Genomic DNA, 21243 nt, shown 5'->3' with positions numbered 1-21243 from the left:
CCAGCCCTCCTGCGCCCCAGCACAGATCACCCGAGACCCTAAGATTCTGAACTTTTATTTTCTGGCATGAAAAGTACAAATAATTAAACAATTCCATGTAAAAGTCTGTTACCGCGGCCAGGCCAGGAACCCTGGTAATAAATAGTCTAAACGCAACGCAAAATGTTCTCCGTTGGGTCGATTTTTTGTTCTTTTTTTTTTTTTTTCTTTTTTTTTTCTTTTTTTAACAGTTCTTTATCACCTCCAACATGGACTCTGTTGTGATTTGAAACCTTCTGAATAAATTACAGGATGAAGGGAGGGTTGGAGGGGCTGAGCCCCCTCCCTGCTGGCCCTGTCCCCGCCCCCCAGGGAGGTGGAAGCCTGAGGTCCCCTCGCAGGGAGCCCTTGGCCTGGCCCCTGGGGCGGGGGCGGCCTTCAGGGAGGGGGCCTGGCTGGGCTGAGCTCTGTTTTAGAAAAAGAGGTCCCCTCCCAAGTTGGGGGTGGCAGGGGCCTAGGCCTCGGGAGGGCGTGTGGGGAGGCGTCCCCTCTCCAAGCCCGGCCCCCCCCAGGGTGGGGGACGAACCCAGCCCTTATTGCTCTATGTGGAGGGCGGCGGGGAGAAAGGCCCAGAAACAGCAGGGAAAGAGGGGTGGACCCACTGGGGGGGAGTCGGGGGTCCCTGCCCTGCTGAGAGGGTGGGGAGAGAGGAGGGTGGACTTAAAACCACAAGAATAAATAGCTTCGTGTATCATGAACAAGCTAGGGTTTTCACCAGCTAAATAGGACTGAAAAAATTCTCAAGACAAGAGCAAAATGAACCCCCTTGACACCCCTAGATGTCGCTGGCCCACGGGGGGACAGCTCTGAGGAACCCACGCTCCCCCCAGTGCCGCTTGGCTACCATGACTGTTATTAATAATTATTATTACTTTAATGATTCCACTTCCCCTTTTATAAATAAATTAGGCATAACCACGTCTCAGCAAAACTTAGAGAAACAAAGAACATTGGAGTCCCTTTAACTTGCAAACCGGATGAAGTAACAGAAATATACACAAAGGTCCTTACAGGTCAACAGGAATAATAAATAGTTAACATAGCAATAAGTTAAAACTACAAGAAGCTAAATTCAGCAAAAAAGTACAAGAAAGTTAACTGGTGCCAGTTTATGTCTCTTTTTTTTTTCTTTTTTTTGAAATCTCTTCTGTGTGTGTGGTTTTTTTTTGTTGTTGTTTTCTTTTTTGTTGCTTTTTTTTTTCTTCCTCTTCTATTTGTTTTTCTCTTTTTTTGTTGTTGCTTTTTTGATTTTTTTTTTCTTTTTGTTCCTTGCAGCAGAAGCTCCACAGACGTGTAATAACAACACCGGGAGGGGTGGGGAGAGAGAGCCGGACGTTCATACTGGGGCCGTGGCCAGACACCAGACGCAGAGGACAGCGGGGAGGAGAGGCCACTGGGGCCGAGATGGGGCTTCTCGATTCTTGGTTCTGATTGGGCCTGCTGAGGGGGTGAGGGGCTTCCAGGGCTCCCAAGGGCTCTGGCCTTTGGCTTCTGTTGGAATTTTTCTTAAAAAACAATGAAAAGTAGGGGAAGAGAAGGGGTGTGGGCCAAAATTCAGACAGAAGCCAGGGCTGGGCATCCGGATGAGGGCTGTGATTACCGCCCTCCCCAATCTGGAGACAAAAAAACCCTAACAAACCAAAGAGGGGGGTGACAAAGTAGACGGGAAGGGGTGTAGGGCCTGGCCACCTGGGGCCTGATGGGGGCTGCTAGGTACTTGCTGCTGGGGAGCCCTGCCCTGGTGGGAGGAGGAGGCTCAGGGGACAGGGAGTCCTTTGGCCTTGAGTGTTGTGGGGGGCGGGGGACTGCCTCCAGCCCCCGTGACGCCGAAGTGGAACGAGGTATCATGTGTCTGGGTGCAGGACGCCGTGTTGCATGCCTGTGTTGGTGGGCAGCAGGGAGACCCCGACGGTCCAGGGAAGGGCTGGGGCGTGGGACCTGACGGTGCCCCCGGGAGCCGGGCTGCGGGCTGCTGTGAGCTCATGTGTCCCTGCCCGTGTTGTCTGTCAGTGTGACTGGGTGTCCTGCTCTGTGTCTACACACCCAGGAGTGTGCATGGACACCTACATCGGTGTCCACGTTGGTGTGACCCCAAACCTCTGTCTCCTTCGGCTTTGTCCCCCTCCACGTGTCTGGGTTTGGCCAGTGAGTTCCTAAACGTGTCCCTAAGTGTGTCTGTGCGTGTCCGTGTCTCTGTCCCCGTGGCGTGTATGCATGTGCCCCGTGTGTGGCCCTGTGGACCCTCAGCCCCTCAGCCCTGCCCGTGCCCCAGTTGGTAAACATAACCTGCCAAAATAGTTTCTTTGTTTTTTTTTTTGTCTTTTTTTGTGATTTTTTTTTTTCAAGTTCAAGAATCCCCAGTAAAAATTCTCCACGAGGTCTTTTTCCCTTTTTACAAAAATAGAGTTTTTCTTCCCCTCCCACCCCCCTTTTTTTCTCCATTTTGTTTCTGCTTCCAGCCCCTCCCCTCCCCTTGCTCCCTTCTTCCTCCCAGGGGTTCTGGGAGCCAGGGATGCCCACACTCCTCTTCACGTTTTGCTTTTTTTTTTAGTTTTGGGGATTTTTAAACCTGTTCCCTTCCCCCTCTCTCCAGACCCACCTAAGATGTCAGGGAGGCCCGGGCTGGGGGGCCTGGGAGGGTCCCCCGTGTCCCCCAAGCCATCCCGTGGAGGGTGGTGAACGGTGGGGGGGGGGCTCGTCTCTGCTTTCTTTTTAGCCGAAAAAAAGGAACAAAAACCTTCACCATGAACCAAACCAAGACGAGAGAGTGAACAGCCCAGCTGGGGATGGGGCGGGGAGGGTGGATGGGAGTCCCCGGCGCCCCTGTCCCTGCAGACCCTCCAGCCCAGCGCTCACCCCGGGCCTCCCGCAGGGATGGGTCCGCCTGCCTGGGCTGTCTCTCTCGGGCCCCTTCTCTCTCTTTCTCTCTGCTGCCCGGGGAAGGGGTGGCGGGGAGGGGCAGCTCAGGCCTTGTGCTGTTTGCTGGTCTTGAACGACACCTGCAGCACGCGCTCGCCCAGGCGGTAGCCGTTGAGGCTGGCGATGGCCATGGCCGCCTCGTCGTAGTTTGTCATGGTGACAAAGCCAAAGCCCTTGCACTTGTTGGTGGTGAAATCGCGGATGACCTTGACATTGGTGACCGCGCCAAAGGGCCCGAACAGCTGCCACAGCACGCTCTCGTCTGCCTCGGGCGACAGGTTGTACACGAAGATGCACCAGCCGGCACCCGCCGCGCCCCCTGACAGCCCCACGCCAGCCAGGCCACTCATGCCGTCGATGGCGATCGGAGAGAACCTGGCGATGAGCGACAGGGGACTACTTTGGGGGTCACGCGGGCTCTGCCCTCACCCCCGGCATGCCTCCGACCCCGCTGGGACCCCTGCCCGTGCCTCCTCTGGGTGACCCCTCCTGAGACACTGCAGCTCTCTCCACCTCTGAGCCCCCTTGAACATGAGGCCACACCAACCCCTGGCCCTGCCACCTTTGTCCCTACCGGATCCTGGGCCTGGTTCATCTCAACCTCCCACGCACCCTGGCAGCCACCCTTCCCTCCCTGCCATGCCCTGGGCAACTCTGCTCACTGTGTCTCCCACCCATCTGGAGCCCACCCGGGAATGGCAGGGCCCCCCGGTCTTAGCACCTCGTTCATCTCCCCAGCTGGCTTCCTCTGGCCTCGTGAAGTGGCCCAGCCTCAGCCCTCTGCCCCTCTCTGGCCTTCTCCTCCTCAAATCACACACAGCGTCTCCCTCTCCTCCACTGTGTCACTTTCTGCCATTACAGTGACCTGAGCTCAACCTCGCTTTGAACGCATCACACCGAACATTCTAGAAGTCAACAATTCTTTAGATGTCACAGACGAGTGGCAAAGTGAATGTTCCTGACTAGGAAAAGAGAAAAAAATCCTTGCTGAGGTTGTCAAGATCTATGGTGAGGTGAAAACTCTTTTCCGTGGAACCACAAAGAAGGGAAAAGAAATGCAAGCACAGGGCCAAGGGTGCAGCTCAGCGGTAGAGCACTTGCCCTCCAACGCGGGAGGCCCAGGGCCGCTCTGGCATGAGAAAGGAAGAGAGGAAGGAAGGGAAGGAGGGAAGGAAGGAAAGCAAGAGAGAAGAGAAAGAAAAAAGAGAAAGAGGGGCTAGGGATTTAGCTCAGTGGCACTGCACCTGCCTTGCAAGTGCAAGGTCATGTGTTCGATTCCCGGTACAGCAAAAAAGAAAAAAGAAAAGAAAAGAAAAGGATGGGAAAGGAAAGGAAAGAAAGAAAGCTGGGCTAATTTTGCTGTGGCCAGACCAGGCTACACAGTGAATTCCAGTTAGCCTGGACCACAGGGTGACAACTTGGTGGTTTTTTTGGTACCAGGGATCGAAGGTGACAACCTGTTTCTAAAAAAAAAGTTTATTATAGTAAAAGACACACTACCATGAATCCCTCTCAAAATCCTGCCCCTCTTCAAAAACACTTATACAGCATCATTCTTGCCAGTTTTGGAGCAGTTCTGGAAGTCCTCTTTCGTGAGTGTCTTCAGTGTCTTTGTGGCTGCCCTGATATCCTGAATTGATTCAAAACTGACCTTTTAGGGTTATTTTGACTTCGGGGAAGAGCCAGAAGTCGCACGGTGCCAGATCTGGTGAATAAGGTGGATGAGGACGCACTATCATGTTTTTATGAGCTACTTTTCCATTGGATGGCACTTGGCAGCAGCAGTCACCGTGTTTCTGACCACAACTCGTCAAGACACTCATGAAAGAGGACCTCCAGGCTGCTGCAGAAAGTGGCCAGCATGATGGGATAGGTGTGTTCAAAGTTTGCGTGTGTTGGGGGAGGGGGGTGTTGAAAAGGATTCATGACAATGTGTCTTTTACTATAATACATTTTTTTTAGGGCCGGGGATTTAGCTCAGTGGTTCCCCCACCTGCCTCGCAAGCGCAAGGACCCGAGTTCAATCCCCAGTACCAAAAAAATAAATAAAATAAATTTTTAAAAAACTTAAATATTCACTGAATATCGTCATCAACCCATCTAGATAGACAACAGGGAACAAAAGATAGGATATAAAGGGTTTGGTTTCATTCTTGATTTCAGGGGTGGGTCTTGGAACATATTCCCAGCAGATGAGGGAGGATCATTATATTTATTACCAATTCCCTCTTTTCCGGCATGCTCCTGCCCCAGAATAGTGCCTGGCAGGCGTTTGCGGGGGTGTTTGTTGAATGAATTAATGAAAGGACAGAACCTATTCCACTCGTCCCTAACCCTCAGGACCAAACCACTCAATTTGGAGGGGACCATAAGGGTTTGCACCATTTAACCCTGACCACACCGGACTAACTGGTTGCTTCTTCCTTCAGCCTTTGAAAAGGCTGTTCCCTCAGCCAGGAACAGAAACTTCAGCTTCTCTCTGGGCCTCAGTACCAAAGTCACCCGCAGATCCCCATCACCCCTTACTCTGCCCTCTGCATAGCCCTGGCCCCAGCTCATTCCCCTCTCTCTTCCTGCACAAGACTGAGGTCCTGAGTAGCAGCAGCAATAATCCTCTCTGTGTGGCTACCTTGTTCCAAGCACTACATACTAAGCACTGTGCTTAACGTCATCTCCTCTCTACAGATTGGGCTGGGTCCACTAGGACCTCAGCCTCAAGCCCAGCACTGGCTTCTCCAAGCGCCCTCAGCAGCTCTTTATGCAATAAACACAGTGAGTGACAGCTGGGTGCAGTGGCACATGCTTGTCATCCCAGCATTCAGGAGGCTGAGGCAGGAGGATCACTATGAGTTTGAGGCCAGCCTGGGCTACACAGAGTTGAAAGCCAGCCAGAACTACACAGCGAGACCCTGTCTCAAAAAACCAAAACCAATCAAACAAACAAACACGAGGGCCTGGGATTTAGCTCAGTGGTTTCGCCGCCTGCTGTGCAAGCGCAAGGACCCGAGTTTGATCCCCGGCACCAAAAAAAAAAAAAAACGAAAACCAAACCAAACAAACACGAGGACTTTTGCCAGATCAGGGATGCAGACTGCACTGAGGGGCTCCACACAGTCCATCTTGACTTGGCAGAAGGAGGTCACCCTATGACCTTTGACAAAAATTATTTCAGAGGGGCTGGTGGATCCCAGAGAATTAACGAGGAAAGCACCGGGTGCGGACGGCTGTGTCCTGGGCCACACTGCCTGCCTTTCCCTTCGAGGTGAAGAAGTGGGAGGGAACCCGAGGGTGGGGAGGGCCCTGGATGGGCAGGGGGCCTGAGGAGGGACAGCCGGGGGCACTGTTACCTCTTGACTCCGTAGGCCATGTTGAGCAGGTTGTCCAGCCTGTGGGGCAGAAGCGGTGTCACCCTCGTCACCCAGGGAGGCTGAGCCTGGCCGCCCCGCCCCCGCCCTCCTGCCCGGCTGGATGCGCCTGGCACGGACCGCGGTCACTCGGACACCGCCTCCAGCATCCTCATCCTCCCCTCCCCGGTGGCCAGCAGGGCCGTCTGGGCCCAGGGCTGGCGTCTCTGAGTTGGGATCCGCCCTAACAAAGGGGACAGTGACAGCCACAGCCACTGTGCCTGAGCGCTAGGGCGTGAGTGACTCACCACGGCCACCCGGGAGTGAGGAACCTCCACTGTCCCCCACTTGGAGTGGCTGAGAACTCCCACAGGGGGCCCTGGGCGCAAGCCTGCCTCTGCTCATTAAGCCGTGACATCTGTCTGTGCTTTTTGGGGGTTCACTCTCGGTAAAGTGGGGACAATATAAGCTCCGTTCTCGGGGGGGTTGCTGTGCAAAGTAAATGTGCCTGGCACGCAGTAAGTGCTCAGGAAATGTTTGGTGTTTTTGTTACAGATGAGTAAACTGAGGCACAGACACCATGCGCCCAACAGAGAGAGAGAGACTAGGACTCCAGTCAAATGTCAACAACACCCTTCACGCCAATAATGCCAATTGTGTGAGGCAGGGCAGTGAACGCCTGCCATCCCAGCACTCTGTGAGGCTGAGGCAGGAGGGTCACGAGTTCATGGCCAGCCTGGGTAAATTAGTGACTTAGCAAGGCCCTCTCTCAAAATAAAAAATAAAAAAGGAGCTGGAGATGTAGCTCAGTGCAAAGGCTCTGGGTTCCATTCTCAGTGCCCCCCAAAAGCCAATAGTCCTGGCTAGCACACACTGAGCGCCAGCTGTCTACCAGGGCTCCGTCTCAGGACCCGACAACCATGCCTTCCCCATTCCGTGCCTCAGCAGCCCGGGTGCGGCCTGGCTCTGCAGGGGTGGGCCTTGGGGTGGGGGCCCTGGGGGCGCAGAGAGCTCACCGGAAGCGCTGTGTCTGGTGGTGCAGGGGGCCTGCGTAGCGCCGGGCCGAGGACTGGTAGAGGTGGGTGAGCAGTGCCTGCCCCGTCTTCTGACTCGGGTTGTTGGCGAACTTCACCGTGATAGGCTCGGCCGCGCCCAGCGGCTTCTGCCCGTTCAGTCCTTTGATGGCCTCCTCCGCCTCGATCCTCTTGTCAAAGCGAATGAATCCCACACCCCGAGAGACGCCTGCGGGATGGGCGTGGTCATCCGGCTGTTGGACGCTTCCCAAGTGATTTGCCCCTCCGCCCCACTTCCGGCCTCCTCCGAACGGCAGTCTCTCCCCCAGGTCTCCCAGCTGGTGCCACCCTCCCGCCCCCGCCTGACCTGTGACCTGGTCCACCAGGATGCGCGAGGTGATGATGCGGCCGTATTGCGAGAAGAGCTGCTCCATTTCTTTCTGGCTCATGGTCTTGGGGAGCCCACTGACGTAGAGGTTAGCGTCCCGGATGGACGCAGAGCTAGGCCTGGCGTAGGACACCTGGGCAAAAGGGGACAGAGGCACGGGGTGAGGTGGGCTCCAACTTGAGATCCTCCTGCCTCAGCCTCCTGTGCGCAGCTGGCATTACAGGTGTTCACCACTGCATTCAGCAACAATATCTCTTCCATTGATTCCCTGAGTGGAGGCTAGCAGGGTGTGGTCAGGGAGGGGACAGAGCCATGGGTACTGGACAAGGGATCCTAACCCTAACTCCAACCCTAAAAGCAATGGCAGCTATCCTTTGCTTCCCAGCCCTGTGTGTCCCTGATACTTCCCTGTCCTTCATAGTCACTTCTCAGCCACCATAAACTCTGTCGGCTCCGCTCTGTCTCAGTCATCACCACAGACCACCTGTCTCCTGCGCTTGCTTGGTTCCCCCCGTGGCAGACAGAGGGCGCCTGTGAACATGTGAGCCTGGTCACTGCCTTTGCACAGAACCTTCTGTGGCTCCCACCTTCCTCAGTATTAAAGTCCTTCTTGGAGCTCATGAGGCCTTGCATACTTTCCCCTGTCACCTGTTACCATCTGCCCTGATCTCTCCCCACCTTTCCTTCTCACTTGCCCTGATCCAGCCACAGGGGCCTCCTCATTTCCTTCAAATCCCCCAGGCCTGTTTCAGCCTCAGGGCCTTTATATATGCTGTTCCCTCTCTGCCTGGAACTTTCTCCTTTTTCTTCTCCAGGTCCTAGTTTAAACCTCTTCCCTGTCCCCACCCCCACACTCCCATCTCGATTATTCCTTCTCAAAGCACATCTTTCCCTTGTGAATTTACATGTTTCATTGTGATCATTTGATTCAAGTCGCTACCCGGGGTCCAGCCCGACACTGAAATGCTGCAGCTGTTGAAAAAATGCTGGACGTGTACATTTATTCCCTGAAACAGTGGTGAGTATTGTGAAGTGGGGGAAAGAAAAGTCCATTTACAAAACAGCCAGCATTATGTGACCCTGTCGCATTGTGTCCCTACCCTTGTCCTGGAGAGGCGGTCTGGAGCCCCACCCCCAGATGCTAAGGGGGTGACCTGGGGGGGCAGGAGGAGCTCCCCGCCCCCTCATTTCTGCCCTCGTCTAGTTTTCCTTTCTTCCCCATTACCCTCCAGATAGTTAAAGGTCGTTGCTGAGAGTCTGGCTTTGGACCCATGAGTAGTGAGGGTATATTATTTCATCAGAAATAACTAATTAAGAACAAAATATTTTTACATTTATCTTTTTTTTTTTTTTTTGGTACCAGGGATTGAACTCGGGTCCTTGCGCTTGTGCAGCAGGCGGCGAAACCACTGAGCTAAATCCCTGGACCTAAGAACAAAATAAATAAACTGAGTGGGGTGGATTGGGGGTGAGGGTGTGCCTGGGTAGGGGCAGATTCTGATTAAGGCAACTATACACCTGGGGTCTTCCAGGAAAAAAACAAACATAGCAGCTGCTGTTTTGTTTTATTTTGTTTGGTTTTGTTTTTGCGGCACTGGGCCTTCACACTGAGCTACATCCCCAGCCCTTTTTATTTTGAGACAGGGTCTCCCTAAATTCCCCTACTTACCTTAAACTTGCCACCCTCCTGCCTCAGGCTCCCAAGTGGCTGAGATTACAGGAGGGAGCTGCTGTGCCTAGCTGAGGATTGGCTTGGTGGATCAGATTTGGGGATGAAGGGAATGGGGGGCCATGAGCTCCGAGGTGGGGTTTGGGGTCTGAGACCCCCCAAGGCCCACAGTAAGTCTTCACAGGTCTTTTCATCTCTCTACACTGGGGGCTCCCTGAGGGCAGCGATGGCAAATTTCTCCCACACCAGGACAGCACCTGGCACACACAAGTGACCGAAAACACTTTGATCTGAATCTGCCAGGACACTCAGTGGGGCCCGACCATGTGACACAGCCTCAGGGACGTGTATGGTGCCACCATGCAGCACAGCCATGCTGGGAAAACCGGCAAGAAGCTGTCGCCAGGCCACTGCCAGGTTCCCTGTGACACCAGGCTCTTAAGAATTAGTCAGAATCGAAGGACACACAACTGTCATCCCCGCAGAGCACCCAGGTCACACATGTTCTGTCCCCAGGGGGGCACAGGAAAACACACCCACACAGTGTCACCTGGACACACAGACACCCCGTGTAGCCACACATGCCCGTGCTGGCCCACCAGGTCACAGATGATTGTGGGTGTCACAACCACCTGTCCCTTAAACACCAGCCTCTCCAGGCCACAGGGACAAACGTCAAGTCCCAGCCAGCCAGAGTGGCCCAGTGGAAGCCACCTGCACAGACGCTGTGTCATACAACTGCCAACCTAAACACGGTGCCTCACGGCTTGGAGTGTCACACACACACGCACACACACACATACACACACAGGAGCTCACACTTATATTTAGTCACTAGTGTCCACCCTCACATGCCAGGGACTTCCGGGTCCAGCTGGCCGCAGAGGGGCCCATGAGGTCACCACCTCATTTCTCCCCAGCACGCCCAAGTCAAGGAAAGGAAGAGATTCCTATACCTCAGTCCCTGGGGCAAATAGGGGGCCAGATGGGCACCCCCCACCTGGCCTCCTCAGGGTCCAGGAGCAGATTTGTGGGGCGGAGCCCACACACCCCCAGGCGAACCCAGAGAGGGGGTTTCCATGGTGATCCCCCAAGGGAACTGGGCTCGCAGGGTCCCGGCTGCAGCTGCTGAGTGGGGAGCTGTGGGGGAGGGGTGCTGCACAAAGGTGGGGGAGGGGCCGCCCCTAATCCCGATATCCCACACCCTAATTAGGCTCCAGATGGCAAATGGGCCCCCCCTCCATGGCCAGGACAAAGGGAGGCTGGCAGGGGGCGGCCCAAGAGACCCTGGTCACTCACTCTGTCCTACCTCTGGGGCCTGGCTGGCTTCACAAGCTTCTGGAGATGGTGGGGCTCACGTGAACCCCATTAACAGGCCAGGCAACTGAGGTTTGGAGAAACAAACCAATTGCCTCCCTGAACCCCTCTGCCCCACCACCAGGTGAAGCAGCCAGGAGCCTGGAGGAGAGGCTGGGACTCGGGGGTGGGGTGGTGGGGGAGGGGGCAGAGGTGGCCGTCCTGGGGGCCAGGTGGCTGGCAGATGGCAGTACTCACCTTGATGGTCTTGGTCTGGAGTTTGAGGCCGTTGAGGGTGTTTATGGCTTTGTCTGCGTCGTTGGGGTCAGAATAGTTCACAAACCCGTAGCCCAGGCTTTGCCCTGGGTAGGAGATCAGGACACCAGTTGGGGCCTGTTCCTCTGTACCTCACACCCTGAGTGGGCCAGGGTCACCCCGTCCCTGAGGCCCCCCACACCCCCACCCTGGCCATGGGCCCGAGGGCACACCTGTGATCTTGTCCCGAACCAGTTTGCAGGACTCAATGTCCCCGATGCTGCCGAACAGACTCTTGAACTCATCCTGGGTCATGTTCTGGGGCAGGTAGTTGACGATGAGGTTGGTCTTGCTGTCATCAGTCGCTCCGTTGGTACCCAGGAGTGGCCCGTTGGGCAGGGCCGGGCCGGCCGGGCCCCCCCCAACCTGAGACTCCATGGCCCCCAGTATCTGCTGGAGACAATAGGGCAGACCCGCTCACCGCCCAGTCCCTCACGGAGAAGAAGGAGCCATGTCTGACTCGGCCTTCACTGTAGGTGGGGAACCTGGCTTTATTTATTTTTTTGAGACAAGGTCTCGCTCTATAACTCAGGCTGGTCTTGAACTTGCAGTGATCCTCCTGTCTCAGCTTCCCTTATGCTGGGGATGACTGACGGGTGTGCGCCATCACATCCAGCAACAACTTTTTATTCTTAATTCCTTCTGCTTATCAGCAAAGGCATTGGGCAAAGCAAAGCAAAACAACCCTCCTGACATGATTTGACAGCAAGAAATTCCATATATAAAATACCATTTGGAGCTGGCTGGGCTGTGGGGAGAAAGGAACCCTTCTCCACTGTTGGTGGGAGCGCAGACTGGTGTAGCCACTGTGGAAATCAGTGTGGAGAGTCCTCAAAAAACTAAAACTAGAGGTTCCATTCGATCCAGGTATTCCCCTTCTTGGTATCTTCCTGAAAGAATTAAAAGCATCCTACCACAGCAATATATGCACACCCATGTTTATAGCGGCACATTTTGTAATAGCTTAATCTTGGAAATAGCCCAAATGCCCATCAACCGATGAGTGGATAAAGAAGATGTGGTTTTTAATACAATGGAGTACTACTCTGCCATAAAGAAGGACAAGACATTTCTAGCTAAATGGTTGGACATCAAGATCATTACTCTTAAGCGAAATAAATCGAACACACATGTTTAAATACTGCACTGTTTCTCTGGTGTGAGAAACTGAAAGTGGAAATGAGGACTAAAATGTATAATAGATACTGGGAAATGGGAAGAAAGTCTTCAAATGGGAAGGGGAACAAGAGGGGGGAGAGAGAAAGGAAGGAAGGGACAAGAAAAAGAAGTAAAAGTGAAAGAAAAAAATGGAAACAAAGCTTTTGCATATAAGAAAGAGAGGGGGTTGAGGGGAGAGAGAAGGGGAACAAAGAAGAGGTGGGATGTACCATGTACAGGTGCAAATTCCCTGTAATGAGTGTCATCACTATTTCTGCCTAAAATGTACCAATAAATGTTTTGCTTAAAAAAATAAAATAAAATACGATTTGCTATGGGTTGAATATGGTTGCCAGTCTCCCAAGTGTTCATGGCATAGAAGCTTGGTCTCCAGGGTAGGGAGTGTGGCACCTTTAAGAGGTGGGGCCATGGAAGGTAATTAGGTCATTGGGGGCATTGCCTTTGGAAGGGATTAATGCTGCTCTCAAGGGACCCCGGTTAGCTCTCTCCAGAGTAGGTTTTGATAAGGCAAGGCCACCCTATGCATGAGTCCTCCTTGGCACACAGCTGTTTCTCTCTGCTTCTCTATCACATTTTGACTGAGCCAACAGAGCCCTTATCAGAGGCCAAACACATGACCTGATCTCTAACTTTCTGCTTCCAAACCTGAGCTTGCTGGCCTTGAGCTCACTGTGTAGCCGAGGCTGGCCTCAAACTCATGGTGACCCTCTTGCCTCAGCCTCCTGAGCTAAATAAACCTTTTTATAAGTATCTAACTCAGGCATTTTGTTGCAACTTTATTTTATTTTATTTTTTTCTCTTGGTACTGGGGATCGAACTTGGGACCTTGTGCTTGCGAGGCAGGCACCGGAACCACTGAGCTAAATCCCTGGCCCTGTTGCAACTTTAAAAACAGGCAATAGGCCAGGTGTGGTGGTACATGCCTGTAATTCCGGCATTTGGGAGGCTGAGGCAGGAGGATTGTCATGAGTTTGAGACTCTGTCTCAAAAATCAAAACCAAAATAAAAAACCAGAGGGCTAAAATCAATCTGTGCATTTTCAGAATAATAAAATGAACAATTTCATCTTCAGAATAACAAATTTAATAATTTTAGTAGCTTTGAATAGTCCTTCAGCCCCTCCCTGATCATGTTTATTTTCTTCCTCCAATCCCAAATGTATTACTGCTTCTTTTGCTTCGTACATAATTTTTGCATTTGATATTTTCTCTTATGATTCTTCCCTTGAACTATTTTGGCTTGGGTTTTTGGGATTTGTTTGTTTGTTTGTTTGTTTGTTTTTCAAGATAGGGTTTCACAATCTGATTCAGGCTGACCTTGAACTCACTATGTAGCCCAGGCTGGCCTTGAACATGTGGCAATCCTCCTGCCTCAGCCTCCTGAGTGTTAGGCTCACAGGTGTGTGCCACCATGCCTGACTGATTTGGGGGGCTTTTGGGTATAACATGACACCTGCAAATAATGACACATTTGTTTCATCTCCTGTCTATACCTGTTCCTTATTTTTCTTGTCTTATTGCAGAGGCTACAGTGTGATAGTGGCTTCCACATTCCCAATGCTTTAAAAAGAGATAAAAAAGCAAATAAAAAATAAATAAAAACAGGTGAAAAAAATCTTAAAAATACAAGAAAAACATGAAATGGTTTAAATATTTCACAGCTAAACATGATCTTTGTTATAGGTGGCCTTTATCAGATTAAGAACTTTCTGTGTTTTGGCTATTTTAGAGACATGCTGACCTTGAAGTAGGTATCTCAGGGTGGCCTGGAACTCACAGTAATCCTCCTCCTGCTCCTCACAGTAAGCCTCCCAAGTGCTGGGTTTACAGGTATGCAGCACCATGCCCAGCAAGGATATTTTTTTTTTTGGTACCTGGGATCGAAGTTGGGTCCTTGAGCTTGTGAGGCAGGCGGTGGAACCACTGAGCTAAATCCCTGGCCCTGTCTCTCTGGCTTTTTTGAGACAGGGTCTCCCTCTGTAGTTCAGGTGGCCTTGAACTTGCTCTGTGGCCCAAGCTGGCCTTGAACTCGAGACAGTCTTCCTGCCTCAGCCTCCTCAGTACTGGGATTACAAGCTTGTGCTGCCATGCCGGGCTGTTTAGTATTCTTTGCATCTATGTTCAGGAAGCTCTGTTGTTTGTTATATAATTCACACAAAGACTCCAAAAAGGAGAAGTTAATTTTTGCATGACAGATGAGGAATCTGAAGCTCAGAGATATTGAGGAATTTGCTGAAGTCACACAGCACATGAGTGGTGGACTAGAATTTAAATGCAGATCTCTCTAGACGTGAAGACACGGTACCATTCTCTAACTGTGGCACATGATAGTCACCCAGACTGGTATAATCTCTGACAGCTCTGTGTATGTCCTTGAACATGCCCCTTAACTTCTTGAAGCTGTTTTACCTTGGGACAGGGTAATCAAAACAATTGATAATCACTATCTGAAGGGCCACAGGAGAATCTTAAAGTCATATGTGATCCATTAGGAAATTGTGCTAGGATTAATTGGTATTGTCTGTCATGGGCACAGGGAGGTAAAGCAGCCAGATTTCCGTAGTTTCCTAAGGCATGGTTGGTAAACAGGATCGCTGCAACTCACATAGGTTCAATCCGTCAGGGGAATGAACAAACAAGCAAACAAAGCAAATGAACAACAAAAAACACCTCAAACTGACTGATCAGATCTTTAGAGGAATGAATTAAGGGTTTCCAAAGTCAAGTTCTTTCACCAGAAAAGACTCCTATGATTGATTGGAAACCACCAACAGTTGCAGCTTATCTCAGCCATCCCTGATCAAGACGCATGACCATAATTGTCCCCAAATATCAACACTACTGGGTGCCTTCCATGCACCATGTAAAGTGCTTTACATGCAGAATCCCCCCCCCCCGCCCCGCTTTTTGTGGTGTTGGGAACTGAACCCAGGGCATTTGCACTGAGCTACATCCTCAGCCTTTTTTTTAGATAGGGTCTTACTAAATTACTCAGGCTGAGGTAGAGCTTGTGGTCCTCCTGTCTCAGCCTCCCAGAGCGCTGGAATGACAGGTGTGGGTCACCTGGCTAAAATTTTTCGTTTCTTCCTCGTAATCCTGAACAGACAAGATTCCGGATCCTCCGGAAGTGGAAGTTAAAGAGACAGTTGAGTTCGCAACATATAAATGGTGGACAAGCTGGGTGTGGTGGCCCATGCCTGTAATCCCAGCACTCAGGAGGCTGTGGCAGGAAGGCTGCCTCGGAGTTCAGGGCCAGCTTGGGCCACAGAGGGAGTTCAAGGGCACCTGAACTACACAGTGAGACCCTGTCTCAAACAAGCCCCAAAACAAAAACAAAAACAGTGGACAAGGACAAGGACTAGGCCGAGGAATCTTCCCAATGCTGAGTGATATTTCCAACTTCCACTGCCAGCCACGACAGACCCAGGGCCAGTGTTTACCAGTTTTGGGTTCTCAGATCTACCATTTGGTGCTCCTGGGACTCTGCTCCAGTCTGCTGCAAACTCCAAACTATGGGTTCCCCAGGGGCCTGGGAAGGAATCAAAGCCTCAGTGGGGACAGTGGGGAAACAATTCTGGAATCCACTAGTAATGTCTGCCATGAGCACAGTTGGGAAGTGGGTGTGGATGTGTCCCAGAACCATCTCTGCTTCCTCTCTGTCACTGAGACCATGCTATGCACTCAGTACCCACTGTGTGCTAGGCCCTGTGGAAAGTACCTCAAGACATTATTTCACTCACCCTCCCAACAATCTTGAAAGACCATATGCATGTTTAGATGAGGAAACCAAGCTCAGAGTCATTAGGTGTATGAATGGGGAACTTCAGAACTCCTGGGGCCAAGAAATCCTCCTGCCTCGGCCTCACAAGTAGCTAGGACTGCAGATGCCCACTATTGCACCTGATTCACATTTACTCTTTTTTTTCTTCTTCTGTGTGGTGTTGGGGATTGAACCCAGTGAGCACTGTGCTACATCCCAGCCCTTTTTCTTTCTTACTGTTTGATTGTTTTTTTTAATTTTAATTTTAATTTTTTCTTGGTACCAGGGATCGAACTTGGGATCTGGTGCTTGCAAAGCAGGCAGCAGAACCACTGAGCTAAATCCCCAGCCTGATTGATTGTTTTTTTGAGACAAGGTCTTGGTATACAGCCCAGACTGACTTCAAACTTATGGTGATTCTCCTGCCTCAGCCTCCTGAGTGCTGGGATTACAGGCATACACCACCACACGTGGCTGCATTTATTTTTGTAAAAATGATGGCACAGGGCTGGGATGTAGCTCAGCAGTGAAGTGCTTGTCTGGGACACATGAGGCCTTGGGTCACACACAATGACATAGAAGGTAAATGCCTGGAGAGTGGCTGCCTTGGGGTGTGGCCTGGAGGAGCACTGTGATGTCACATCCAGCCTCAGAAAGAATATGACCAGTGAGTGATGTCTGCCATCAGCACCAGCTGTAAAGCAGCTACTAACAGGTCACAGATCTGCATCCGGATCTCTCCACATTACCCCTATGCTGAAAGTCGGCCGATATGGCACACACCTGTAATCTCAGCACTCAGGAAGCTGAGGATCGCCCTGAGGTCAAGGCCAGCCCGTGAGATTCTGTCTCAGAACAACTACAACTACAACAAAAATACAGCCTTGAGACCAAATTTTCCATGTGACACTTCCAAGTACTCCTCCAAACACTGAAAACACAAGGAGGGTCTTTTCTCCACTGAACATGAGAAACAGAGTCTCAGTGAAAGGACAGAGGCTTGCACCACGTTATACAAAATGCAAGGGGTGGGCCAGAAACTTAAATCCAGGGTGTGGGCCCCAGCACCTACTCTCTAAACCCAAAGGCCAAATAACACTAAAGATAGTAAGAGCTATGAGTCAATCAAAACCAATTCTTGAAGAAGTAGTAATAGTAAAGCAAAGTTGAGTGTCTACTGTTTGCAATGCCTCAGGCATTGATTTTTTTTCCTCCCCCATGCTGGTTTCCAACCCAGGACCTTGGTCATGCCAGCCAAGTGCCCTGTCACTGAGCTTCCGGTACATCTCCAGCCCCTGGCCATCAATTAAAACCCACTCAGTTGGTGGAATCAACTCATTCGATTTAGTACTTTTTTTTTAGACAGGGTCTCACTAGGACAGGCGAGTGCCACCACACCGGCAGTTCAGTAAATATTGACTGAGGGCTACCATGTTCGAGCTGCTGGCTGTACCCCACAGTCACATTCCTCCCTGGGTCTCGGTCCCTTCACTGAAGGCCGGCCACAGAGGCGCCAGGGAGTGCAGATGACTTCTGAACCTCATCCAGGCTCAGCCAGACAGTTCTGGGCTAAGTTGGCAATAATGCCTGCAGGGGCCCACTGAGCGGCCTGCGGCACCCAGCCACCGCTTCTGGCACCTGCTGTGCTCTGAGCATGTGTGGAGACTTCACACTTCCCTGAGCCACTCTGGGAAGGTGGAGACTTTCTGCTGGGTTTCTCAGATGGGAAAACAACTTAGAGAAGGTCCGAAGGGCCTAGGACTTGCTCAGGGTGACAAAAGGAGGTGGAGGTGAGGAAGGCAGAATTTCACTCCTAATCCAGAGTTTATGGAGTCACGGGCTGCAGACTCCATCCCCCTCCAGTTTGGATGGAATTAAAATTGGATGGGTTTTTTTTGTACTGGGGATTGAACCCAGGGCCTTCCACTGAGCTACATTCTCAGCCCTTTTTATTTTGACTTCTTTTTTTTTGGTACCAAGGATCGAACTCCGGTCCTTGAGCTTGCGGAGCAGGCGGCGGAACCACTGAGCTAAATCCCCGGCCCAGCCCTTTATATTTTGAGACAGGGTCTTGCTAAGTCACTAAATGTCCAGGCTGGGCTGGAACTTGCAATCCTCCTGCCTCAGCCTCCCAAAGTACGGGGCTCATAGGAGCGTCCCCTGCACCCAGCCTACTCATCTCGCCCGCACCCCTTTCCCTTTGAATCTGTGCCAGAGCTTAGCAGGGGTCAGTGTCACATTGTGCCCTAAGCGGCTGAGCTGGCTGAGCCCATCATGGGATCAGATTGTCAGAGGCCGCACCTCCCTGCCCAGCCTGCAGTGGGGCTGAGTCCTGGGAGGGTGACAGGGAAGGAGTGGGGAAGCTGGAAGGGAGGAGCACAGGGCCAAGATGGAGAGGCCGAGCTTGCCAGGGACCCAGGGACCCTTCCAGCCCACCCTCTCACTCTCCCACTGTGGTCTCTGAGTTTCTGCCTCTTCTGGTTTCTCTTTACTTCTCTTCCTCTGTTTGTCCCTTCCCCTGTCGCTAACTCTTCCACCACTGCATATACTTGTGACACATGGCTATGCTGTGAATGCACCTGAGACCAATTGCTCTAGACCCTCCTGCGCTTGACCCCTTTTACCCCCAGCTGCACCCCCGGGGCACCAGTCACACTGACAGATGCCTGGGTACCAGAGACAATAGGGCATTGATTGGCCATGCACAGGAAGGCCGGGCCACCACGTGGTGCGGCCGAGCCTCCTACTTCTGGGTCCTTCTCCTTCAGTGCTGGGCCCTCGCTGTCTTCAACCAACCCCCTCACTTCCTCCCCATCTAGCCCTGTGATGTCAGTGGCTCAGGGTCCCTGCATTGGAGTCCCCAGGCCTCAAAAGGCCTCAAGCCCTCATGTGACCTCTGGCCACACCCTCTTCCCCTTTGTGCAACACTTTCCCTTTTTTCAAATGCGGGGAACAAATAAGGGGAAGCTTAGGAGGATGCTGGACTGTCCTGGGGGTTCCGAGGGTCCTCAGAAGGCCACCCTCCGGTACCCAGGGTGAGCAGAGCTCGGCCTAGAGAGGGGAAAGAGCCGGCCCCAGGTCACACAGCAGGGGAGCTGGGGCCTTGCTCTTCAGTGCCAGGTGGGCGGGTCCCAGGGTCCAGGAGAACAGAGGCCCAGACTTGGAGGGAGTCTTGAGCGGCCCACACCCGCTGTGCCGGCCACGACTCGAAATCGGGGCTCCAGGAAGAGACACACGGTCCAGAGACACGACGCAGAGATAGAGAGACAGGAATAACCGAGAAGAGAGGCCCGGGCGCCGGGACCAGACAAAGGACGCGCAGCGGCGCGGGGAGCGGAGTCTCTCGGCAGGGGCGGGGGTGGAGCCAGGGTGGGGCTAGAACGCAGACCCCGCCCCGGGACACGCCCGGGCTGCCACCCGAGATCCGAGGGCTCTGGCGAGGCTGGGCCCCCTGGGGCCCTGGGGGCGGGGCCTAGATGGGCGTGGCGGGGCGTGGTCGGTGGGCGGGGCTCGCGCTCAGGAGCTGACCAGCTCCGTGGCTGCTGAAAGCACTAGGCGCGGGGCGAGTGGCGCGAGCAGGCAGGCGCGTTCAAGGTCACCCCGCGGCCCGGGGCCCTTGGGGGGATACTGTGCCTCACTTGGTTGTGGGGCTGCCGCGGCCCTCTAACTCACCTCCCTGGGGAGGCAGGGGGGGCCCAGGAGCCAGGAAGCGTCCCCCCCCCTCCCCCGCGGGCCCTCTTCTCCCCTCCCCCTCCCCGCAGCCCTAGGCGCCCGCGCGAGGCTCCGGTCGCGAAGAAGCACCGAGAAACAAAGGGACGCAGCAGCGGCGGTGGGCCCGCGGGGCCTCGGGGCGCGCCCCCTCCTCTCCCCTCCCCGCTTGCCGCAAGGTCGACGGGCACATCGAGGACGAGATGCCCGCCTCCCAGGCGCGGCCAGGGCCCGGGGCGCAGGATCCATGGGGCGCAGGATCCATCGGATGCCACCCGCTTCCCCGAGGCCCTTGGGGGATGCCTTGCCACCCTGGCCCTAGCCTTGCACCCGAGATGGGGTCGGGGGCACCCTGAGTGTGCCCGGGAGGCCTGGAGGGTCCGGGCCTGGATGGAGTAAGCATCCTCCTCCGCCGCGGCCCCTCCCCCACCGGCCTTCTGGAGAGGGAACGATCCCGCCTCCAGGGCGCCCCCCCAATCCAGCCCAGCTCCCCGAGGCCTCCCAGCCCGGGCTCTCAGTGCCCCTAGCACTCAGGGTGCGGTCCTGCTCCCTCTCAGGCCCGAGGCGCGGTCCTACCCCCCATCACCGGGCCTAGCTAGGCCTGGTCCTACCCCCCCCATCTCCGTGGAGCCTGAACCCAGCCCCTCCCCGCCCCATCTCTCTCGGCGTCAGGGGAATACCTACAGTGACCATTCTCGTGTGCCCGGCGGGCGCGGTCCGTGTTGAGGGCGGCTCCGGGGGTCGTGCACTCCGAGGGGGGCGCCCGATGCTCACGCCGGGGTCCCGCCCGGGCAGCCTCTGGCGCGGCCGCTGCAGAGGCGGCGAGGAGAGCGGCGGCCCCTTCGAGGGCCAGGGACAGGTCCGAGCTCGAGGATGCGCTCGCGGATGGCCGGGCCCCGGGGTGGCCTGCGAGTGGCAGGGGATGGGGAGAGGGAGCGGGTGTGGGGTGGAGGACGCCCCCTGCGCGGCCCCGCGGGGCCCGGGGAGGTTGCGCTTCCCGACAGAGATAGCGGCGCCTCTGCCTCCTGCCTCCACCCCTCGGTCAGGCCTGTCCGTCCCGGGTGCTCAGTCCGCTCCCCACGCCCGCCCTCCCTCCCTCCCTCCGGCCCGAGCTGCGCGCTCCGCGCTCTGGGCCGCGCCGCCGCCGCCCCCAGCCCTTTATAGAGGCAGCTGCCGAAGATGGCGTCACTGATTGGCGGAGGCACGCGAGCCCCGCCCCCTCGCGGCGCCCGACGGCGGGGCAGGTGGATGCCTGGACTCCGCACCGCCAAATAAAGCGAATCCTTGAGGCTCGGCTTGCCAGATCCTGGCCCTCCGGCCCGAGGACCGTGCTTCCTGGCCTTGGCACTCCCCGAAGTCTTCCTGCCTGGGAGGCAGGGTGGGCTCCCCTATTCCGCCCAGGACCTAGATCCTGAAAGGAGAAGAGATAGGGGAGGTATCAGCGGCCCAAGCGCACCACCTTTCGGAGTTGCTGTCCATCGAGAGGACCAGCCGGGGACAAGGAACCAAGATTTCAACAGGCAGAGCCCTGGGTCCACAGATTGGGGGGGCGGGTGTAGCCGCTCAGGACAACGGGTGAGAGTTGTTAGGGTGGCCCTAATCTGCCTGCGGAAG

The 21243-nt window shown here is 54.2% G+C and overlaps 1 protein-coding gene across 3 annotated transcripts; it reads right to left on the bottom strand.

Moving 5' to 3' along the window:
- Nucleotides 1-39: 39 nt before the first annotated feature.
- On the bottom strand, nucleotides 40-20760 carry Elavl3 (ELAV like RNA binding protein 3). Of its 3 annotated transcripts, none has more exons than XM_004865598.3 (7): nucleotides 20314-20760; nucleotides 11157-11376; nucleotides 10927-11030; nucleotides 7683-7836; nucleotides 7319-7544; nucleotides 6306-6344; nucleotides 40-3354 (listed from the first exon to the last, which is right to left on the bottom strand). In XM_004865598.3, the coding sequence occupies exons 1-7, from the start codon at nucleotides 20320-20322 to the stop codon at nucleotides 3003-3005; spliced, it is 1104 nt and encodes a 367-aa protein (XP_004865655.1). In that variant the 5' UTR covers nucleotides 20323-20760; the 3' UTR covers nucleotides 40-3002. The 3 variants fall into 3 exon arrangements, with proteins under 3 accessions (XP_004865655.1, XP_004865656.1, XP_021100480.1); XM_004865599.3 differs by having other exon boundaries at nucleotides 40-3333; nucleotides 20314-20759; XM_021244821.2 differs by having other exon boundaries at nucleotides 11157-11373; nucleotides 20314-20752.
- Between the last annotated feature and the right edge of the window lie 483 nt (nucleotides 20761-21243).

This window comes from Heterocephalus glaber, unplaced genomic scaffold (genome assembly GCF_053883595.1).
Source record: "Heterocephalus glaber isolate CG9 unplaced genomic scaffold, H.glaber_assembly_v1.0 deba00001760, whole genome shotgun sequence".
NCBI lineage: Eukaryota > Metazoa > Chordata > Mammalia > Rodentia > Bathyergidae > Heterocephalus > Heterocephalus glaber.
This window is presented reverse-complemented; position numbering and strand designations above follow the sequence as displayed.

What these genes read in the sequence shown, in the direction of transcription:
- Elavl3 (XM_004865598.3), bottom strand. An exon ending in GGTTCGGGACAAGATCACAG is followed by an intron (nt 11,031 to 11,156) that starts GTGTGCCCTCGG and finishes TCTCCTACCCAG; the next exon opens with GGCAAAGCCTGGGCTACGGG. An exon ending in CCTGGTGGACCAGGTCACAG is followed by an intron (nt 7,545 to 7,682) that starts GTCAGGCGGGGG and finishes CCCATCCCGCAG; the next exon opens with GCGTCTCTCGGGGTGTGGGA.